At 38.8% G+C, this 8,863-nt stretch overlaps 1 protein-coding gene across 1 annotated transcript; it reads right to left on the reverse strand.

The window, feature by feature from the left end:
- Positions 1–431: 431 nt before the first annotated feature.
- LOC118892533 (bromodomain-containing protein 8-like) lies at positions 432–7,951 on the reverse strand. The gene is made up of 7 exons (XM_036847288.1): positions 7,673–7,951; positions 6,552–6,821; positions 5,773–5,930; positions 2,910–2,999; positions 2,743–2,811; positions 1,331–1,508; positions 432–761 (listed from the first exon to the last, which is right to left on the reverse strand). The coding sequence occupies exons 1-7, from the start codon at positions 7,949–7,951 to the stop codon at positions 711–713; spliced, it is 1,095 nt and encodes a 364-aa protein (XP_036703183.1). The 3' UTR covers positions 432–710.
- Positions 7,952–8,863: the final 912 nt, after the last annotated feature.

The following is an 8,863-nucleotide window of genomic DNA, read 5'->3' on the forward strand; positions in this document are numbered from 1 at the left end:
CCAGCTTAGAGACGGTGGCTGCAGAGGCCCAATTCCAGCAGAGCGCTTCGCAGCCTTTGGCTAGCTCCTCAAAAAAGGGAACCAGCCACAGGCATTTTTATTCCCCTTGCAAATCTTAAAAGCAAAAGACGTTTTCTAACATTTTCCTCATAATTTATCTTACTTCATCCTCCTAGCCATTCGAAGGACACTTCAATTATCTCCACTTTATAAATGATGAGACAAATCATACACACTTTCCCTCGTCCTACCCCAGCCCCTTCCAGACAGTGTATGTAAGAAAACCCATGTCAAATACCTTCCTTATTTCACCAAATAATGCTATCCCCTCTATTCCCAGCTTCTGTAAACATTAAAAGGCAATCTTCGACTTGTGAAATAACATTTATTTAAAGAGCAGTAAAAGAGGTTTAATCTATTTACCTCTAAATTAAGCCTATGGAACAAAGACATGGGCAACATATATGGCATAACCCCAAATCTCAGCTTTCCGTGTTTTCTTTATATTATGTCCACGGGCACCTTTAATTCTTTGGTTGTAAGTTAAGGCATTATTCTTATTGGAAAATACAACAGAGAAGTGGTAAACAAGTACTGGGATCTTCTCTAGGTCGGAGTCTCAGTGAAAGATCCAAATTCCAGAAAAGTTCAGGGTAGCAGCTCCAAGTTAGCAAAACAGGTTTCCCATCTTCCATGGGGCTGGTTAGTTCTCATTCCAGACTATTTAAGTCTCTTCTTTCGTCTAACCAAATACTCAGCACCTACAGGGTCAAGGCAGACAGCAAGCTATGAATCTTTATGGAGGTTTGAAAGCAGTTTTATTTCTTTCTCCGCAGAGATTCGACTACACTTTTTTTCTTTAAAGTAAGAAGCTGCCCAGAAAAGAAACCCTCAAATGTCTTCTTCTGGCTACCATATCTTATCTCCTATAGATAGGACAATGTGAACATATATTAATACCAACAGGTACAGCAACCAAAAAATGGACAGTGACTCCAGCCTCTGGTTTGCATGTTTAGCCCTCTGACTTGAGGCTCTGGAAGCAGATGCACCCATTATTTATCTATCCCCAGGTCTCTTAAGAGCTCTTCACTGCTGCCTGCCTTCCTAGACTACTTTACTTCACTATCTATTAAAGCTGGTCCCACAGAGGCTCAGAGTTTTCCAAACCAGCAGGTACAATGTCAGTCCTTCAGGTCCTTGAATCACCTCTGAACATAAACTCTGGGAACACAGGGTCACTTCAACATCACCCTTATTCTCACAGACTTTCTAAAATCAGATTCCAGAAACTACATTCTTTTTTCCTGAAGCTCTCTACCTACAGTACCTGAATCTGCTCCAAGACTTCTCGTTGCATCTCCACAGCCATATGGTACACCTGATGATCAGAGTCATTGTACATCACAGCATTCTGGAACATCAGCATCAGGTCCCTCTGGAACTGAGCCACTGTGTGAATCCGTCCCTTAGACAGATTCCTTTTCAGGCTAGTTAAGTCCATGGGTCTACAGGTGGCCAAGAGAAACCAGAGGAAATCAAACCTTCATGTGGAACATGTGGTGACCTATCATGCTCTCCTGAAGAACTAACCAGCTCTTAATGAAAACAGTAGTAAAGATAACAATCCCCATCAGATAATAAAATAGCAACAGCAGCTAACATACAACTGCTTACAATAAGCCAAGTGCTATGCTAGGTACTTTCTATACGAACTCACTTGATCCTCTCAATAAACCTATATGGTAGGTACCATTATCACAATTGGCAATGAGGAAACTGAGATCAAAGAAGTTAGGTACTTGCCCAAAGTCACACAGCTTAGTTTCCAATTCAGAAACAGCCTGACTCCAGAGCCCACAGGCCCAGCCATTTCACTTTACAATTGGAAGTATCAAAGTTATAAAGAGCTCCAATGATCAGTTTGTCACAGGGTAGTTACTGACCGATTGTTTACAATGTGTAGTCATATACTAGGTATTTAATCAACTGTTTTTACTGTATAATCAAAAGCTCAGAGTTTTTTTTTCTTCTTTCATGGAGATGAAAAGAGAATCAAGTGAATATTAAGGTAAATATTATATAATGCGACACAGAGAGTGGGTATATAAGAGAAGGCACAGCAGCGTAGAAAGAGGACTGAACTGGGAGGTAAGACTCTGGGGTTTAGTTCTAGCTCTGCTATTCACTGTTGATCACAGACAAGTCATGACCACCTCTGAGTCTTAGTTTCCTCATCTACAGAATTAAGGAGTCTGTATCCAAAGGTTCTTTTCTGATCTTTTATATACTACTAACACACACTGGTTTATGACAGCATTTTAGATGAACTATGCTATAAAAATCCAAAATACTGCAATCAATCAGTGTTTATAACATCCATTTGGATTACCATCTTTGCCTTAGCATACCTATAACTGCCTGAATGAATACAGTGTTCCTTTTAAAGTTTTGCTCTGAAATAACAATGTCAAAAACTACCAAAGGCTAATGTAAGATTATAATAAATGGATCATATTACTTAAAAGTCAATACTAATAAAAAACTCTTCATCCTTTTGTTCCCTATATTCTCAAATGAGGACTGAGCTTACCGTAACTTTACAAACTTGTTCAGCTGTAAAATATATCTTGAGCTTAAGTAATGTAAATGAAATAAAGAAATAATCTAACAGATGTGAAATAAAGTATGAAAAGACAGAAATAAAAGCAACCAACCTTTCTTGACCCCTTTTCCACTGACCTTTTCACCACATCCTTGTATCCTGGGGCCTGCCTTTCTGACACAGGCTTCAGAAACGGACTGCTGAACCTGTTAAGGGACAAACCCAGAGAGGATGAAGAAACCCTGGAAAGTCACCCTAAATGAGAAGAGTGGCTGTGAATACCAAGAGTGGCTTGGAGTCCTACCTGTGACTGGCTATCATCTTCCAGACTGGCAGGAGAGTCTTCTTAAATAGCAAGTGATCCTGAACAGGGTCACTATGGCCTAGATCAGAACTACAGGATAAAGCAGAGCAGAAAAGAAACAGTAACTTCACAAATGGTATTCTGTTCCCCCTAGATGCTTGATAAGGTTTCCTCAACACATAGTGCTCCTAGTTAACATCTGAAGGAAATAATACCACAGGAATGAAAACATGCTTTCATAAAGGACCCCAGACTCTATAAATATTCTCTTACTGATCAGTATTATCAAATGAAGTGGTTACATTCTTGTAAAGTGTACTAAAAATAGGCAACTGCCTTTGCCTTTTGGAATCTTGCTAATTTGCCCTTTAGCACCTGTGACTCTAAAGAACTGGTCTATAAAAGTAGTCTTTGTTCACTGATGTCTCCCAAGTTCCTGGTACATACTAGGTGCTCAAATAAGTATTTGATAAATGAATCTGGTCCTGTTTTTTATGCAGAAATATGCCACATTAAGAAGTATCTCTCCCATACTTCCAGAGGAAAAAATACTTCGTTTCATATCCCAAGGAATTCTCTTACACTTCATCTGAATGCTATACAATTTAAATATTTTTCCTTTTCACTGTCCTCGTATAGTAATCTTTAAAATACCAAGAAAAATCCATTTCTCCTCATGGTCCTTCCTTCTCTGGGCTAAACTGCCTAATTTATTTAGCTTTTCTTTAGAGATGCAACTGCTCAATGTTTTATTTCATTTTATAATTTTCCCAGTTGGCAAGTTTTCTATTTACCCCAAAGTTAAACATGTTACACTTCACACTTTATTCACGGCATTATTCTCTCTAAATAGGCTCTCTTCACACCTAAGGTTTCACACCCTCGTTTTGCTTTATGTACCACATTGTGTGCATCCATTTGAGCACAACTCATACCGTATCATTCTCCAATTTGAACAGCTCCACATAACTATTCATTTTCATGATGCACTATCTCACCTGTATCTAAATTACACACCACAAAAATCAATTTTTCCTTAAGCCCAGAACCCTACAAGAACAAGGGACTTAAAGCCCAAAGCAAACCTCTTCCTTTGTCTCTGATCAGTCAGAATAAATAGGTCCTTGGTACTGATGCAATTTTGTTCATATAGCCACAAAACAGATATTTATTGTTTCCATTACGTGAAAGGTACTACAATAGGTTTTGTAACTTCATAATCAATCACCTTTGCAATATTTTAAGAAACAATCCCTTGCTTACCTTTATTTCCATCTATTTGGAAATGCATGCCAAGCAACTACAAGTAACAGTGTGGGAGTGGAAAGGATATGCAGACTTAGACTGGTACTCCAAAGGTTCCACTTTACTCCTGAGAGTCAGTACAGACTAAGGAAGAAGCCAGAAAAGAGGGGCCTAGGGAATGTCTATCTTTCAAAGTAGTTTTAAGGTTCCCTAATGATAGCACAAGAACTCAAATGCCTATCTCCCCTTAAGCTATCTAGCCAAGCAGACTCAATTACTAATATCTACTGCTTTCTAATAAAGATTTCATGTTTAAGCTAAATTCTAAGATAAGAGTGTGGTGTTTGCGTTTCAAGATGCTGAAATGTCATGAGATAAAACATCCCAGATTATTAGAGATTTCCCGTTTTGGGGATAGTCATCATATGCCATCTGCTCATACTCACAAACAGAGTTATAGAAAAGCAAAGGAAGCAATTCTTCAACAAGCTAGGTTTTTAGCTGTATTCTATTTGTGTAACAAAAATTTGAAATCTGCTATTTACAAAAATATATATGCATGGTTCAGTTGTATACCTTAAACAAAAGAAGGCTATTTACAAAAATATATATGCATGGTTCAGTTGTATACCTTAAACAAAAGAAGGCTAAAATAATTATTGGTTTGCCTTCCCACAGATAATGTGGGTGGATCTGGGATATAGCAAAGAAAAAAAAAACAGTTCACACTATCTTCTCTCAATACTTAGACACAAGACTAGGCCCAGAAGATGAACTATTTGTTACATAACAAAAATAACTTTGTTTTTCTGATTTAAAAAGAAATTCACTTTACTGAAAAAAATTAAGATTCTAAAATGTGCCCTCTGGCTCCATAGTTACTTATGTTAAAAACAATTATATAGGGGCTTCCCTGGTGGTGCAGTGGTTGAGAATCTGCCTGCCAATGCAGGGGACATGGGTTTGAGCCCTGGTCTGGGAAGATCTCACATGCCGCGGAGCAACTAGGCCCGTGAGCCACAACTACTGAGCCTGCGCGTCTGGAGCTTGTGCTCCGCAACAAGAGAGGCCGCGATAGTGAGAGGCCCACGCACCGTGATGAAGAGTGGCCCCCGCTTGCCGCAACTAGAGAAAGCCCTCGCACAGAAACGAAGACCCGACACAGCCAAAAATTAAAAATTAAAAAAAAAAAAAAAAAAAATTATATAAACAATTTCCCAAGATGTGTGAAAAAGGAACAAGGGTGATAATAACTTAAAAATAATTTTTAATTTCAAGTTAATAGGAGATGTTTTAGTATTTTTAAAAGTATAGTTTGTATAATATTAGACTTGAGTGACAATCTGACTCAGCAACATTTCCTGAATAAATACAGAGAGGATTACTTATGAAAGAGATTCTTAATGTTGATAAAAGTCTTGTTTTATAAGATGAAAGCATATAGACTTCTATTTATACAGTAAAATTATATTTAATTCTATTTCTAGTGTTTTCGAGCTCTAATTCTCTACTTTTCAATTTACAAAAGTAATCAATGTCCGCGGCAACAAATTCAAATAGGCGTAAACAGAAGTAAAAGTATTAATCCTAACAACATGGGATAAAAGTCTATACTTACAGCTTTGAGGAGGTAGCACGGCTGAAAAGGATATCCACCAGAGGAGTCTCCTGGATGCTGAAGCTTTCATCACACTCACCTGAAGAACGCTGGTCTTCCATCTCTGACACATACCCTTCACTCTGGTCCTCCTCTTTGGATTCTTGCTGAACCTCCCCCTGGGAATGCCAGGAATCAAAGGAATGTTTAGAAAGAGATTTACTACCTTCAAGGTAATTTTTCCTGCATGGGGTAAATGAAGGCTGACCTTAAGGTAAGAATAGGCCAGTTATATAAAGTTATAGAATAAGTTGGAGAAAGGTGACTTAACGAGACCTAAGACAAAGAATTCTTAGAGAACTCTGTATCCCAAGAAAAAATGAAAAAAGCAATATACTCTATTCTAGATAGATGCTGTTTTCTTTTAAAACTGTCATTATTACTTGTGGCCCTGGAGCTGACTAGTCTAGCTGGCCAGATAATATTAATGATAATGGTATTCTAAATTTTACTGATTGCTTACTATGAGCCAGGGACTATGCTAAGTGCTGCACGTGAATTATCTCATTTAAAACTCACAGTACACCTATAAGGTAGAGCACTATTATTCCATTTCAGCAAAGAAAACTGAGGTTCTAAAATGTTCACTAACCTGCCTAAGCCTACACAGCTGATGCTAAAACCAGGATTTAGACCCAGGTAACTGAACTCTCTGGAGTTAGCCTATGTGCTCTAACCACACTGCTCTGCCTCTTTGTGCAGAGGACTGATCAGACAGCTGGTTTAAGTTATTCACTTACCTCTTCACTCTCTGTGGGTTGTTCCTGAAGTGCCCAAATATCTGAGGGAGATGGAGCCACCTCTGGCCTTCCATTTTCTCCCAGTAATGACTTCTCAGCTACCAAGGGGTCTACCTTGGCTGAAAGCTCTTCAGGCTCTTTGCAGGGCTCCCCCTCTCCTTCAGTAGCTTCAATTCCCCTCGCCTCTTGTTGTCTGGTGCCAGATGAAGGGCAGCAGCCTTCACCCGATTCTTTGCTGCTAATGCACAATGGCTCCATTAAATAAGCTACCTGCAATCATAGTTTACTGTTACATGTATAAGAACACCAGTGGAAATCATCATCTACATATCAATAATGCCACATCATTACACTGCCACTGTGACTAAGTTTGAGATGGTAAGGGTTAATTGATTCATTCAGTCATTTTAAATTTATCAAATATCTTATATACACAGGTACTGGGCTAATTGGTAGGGACCTAACAGTAAACAAGATAGACATGATTCTTGCCTCAAGGAGCTTATGTTCTAATTTTTCATCTCAAGTGTCAACTCGAATCAACTGGTAACGACTGTCTAAAAAACTGCTGAAAACTTTGTCTGCCACAAACAATGCAGATAGAATTGGCAATATGTGAACAATTGGCAAGACCAGATTCTTGCTGGTCTTGACCTAGATTCTACTGAATGTGTAGAATTGCCACATAAATATAAACTCTGTCCAATTCTCTTTATTTCTGGTCCTCAGCCCTTCACTTGGGAAATATGAACACTGCAAAATATTGCCTGGAAGTCTTAACATTATAAGCTTCAAGGGGAGTTTGGGCAAGTATCACCTCCCATGACTGAAAGAATGAATTGCAAGGATACTCCTAAAGATAGGCCTATATACAGAAATCCCACTTCCTATGATCAGGCTCCTAACGACTGGGATCTTAGAACATTCAGTCAAAAAGTACATATTTGGCACATGTTTTGTATCAGTACCAAGTGCTGGAGACAGAAATGAACTCAGTTCCTGACAATGTGGACCTTATATTTTAGTAAACAATAATGAGAGTGGTAGATGTATGTATGGGTAAACATTCTCTTAGGAAGTTGAGATTCTTCCCACCTTTGGAAATAATGGCTCCCCATTACCTCAGAGAGAAAGTGGAGGAGGTTCTGGCAACTGACATGCTCCGCCTCTTCCTGAGATTCCTCACTGCCTCCGTCCCCCACAAGCAGCTCACGAGGTTCTCTCCCTGGGCTGCTTTCCTCTAGTTCCTCAGCCCCTGGCTCCTCAGTTTCCCTCCAGCTGCCCATATCAAGATCCAAACTGGAGTCCCATGAGCTGAAGAGTGACCTGCAATCGTTGCTCAACTCAGAGTCATTGGGATAGTCTTGTTCAGAATCCAACCAAACCCATTCATGCCCCATCTGTAAATACACAGAAAAAAAATGCATTAAATTCACTCAAATCAATATTCCTAAGGCATTTCCATCTCCCAATTTTGGTAGAAAGATAAGGGGTCAGAAATTTTTTTCGACTCAACATTAGGAAGAGTAAAAACTAGCTGAAGGGGGACATCAGGAGAAAAAGTGATCCGTCATTGGGAATAAAGAAAAAGCCCTATGTCAAATAGTGTAATAGAATTATCACCCAATAATTATTTGTTGTTAGATTTCCCCATACTCTAAAAGAGAAAAAACTGGAGCATTGCTAGCTGAAATGAATTCCTCTATCCCAAACCACCCTTAAACTCAACTGCAAGGCAACAATTTTGATGGACAAGGGATATTTTCCTCAGCATATAGACACTTTTACCCTATCAACCATTAAATCCTCAATGCATACTAAGATACCTGTGGCATCCTTCTGGTCATATCCAGCTCTCACTTCTCAGAAAGAGAACTGCAAATCAAGTTTTAAAAATATCTTTCCTTGCTTTCAGTACACTGCACTCCTGGTTTTCTTATCCCTTTGTCCTCTCCCTTTTACAGCTTTAATACATCCATCTTCTATGTTCTTGTTTGGGCCTCTGCTTCCTTAACACATCCTTAAAAAAATGCAGCTACTTTGAGGTTTCAACTTCGATCTTTATTAAGGTGGCTTCCAAATCTCTCAACCTCTACTTTTTATATGCATTCTGGTCTCATTTCTCCATGTACCCAAAAGTCAACTCCCTTTAGGTGCCCTACCATCTCCTTCAACACTTATAAAACTAAAACCACTTTTCTTTCTGAACATCTCCCAAAAATTTGCTCTCCCGAAATTCCTTATGCCTATCATCAACACTATTTTCTTAGTCCTGTTTTGACTCTTTCTTCTCTTATATTCAGTAAACAAGT

The sequence above is a fragment of the Balaenoptera musculus genome, chromosome 3 (assembly GCF_009873245.2).
Source record: "Balaenoptera musculus isolate JJ_BM4_2016_0621 chromosome 3, mBalMus1.pri.v3, whole genome shotgun sequence".
NCBI classification, from domain to species: Eukaryota; Metazoa; Chordata; class Mammalia; order Artiodactyla; family Balaenopteridae; genus Balaenoptera; species Balaenoptera musculus.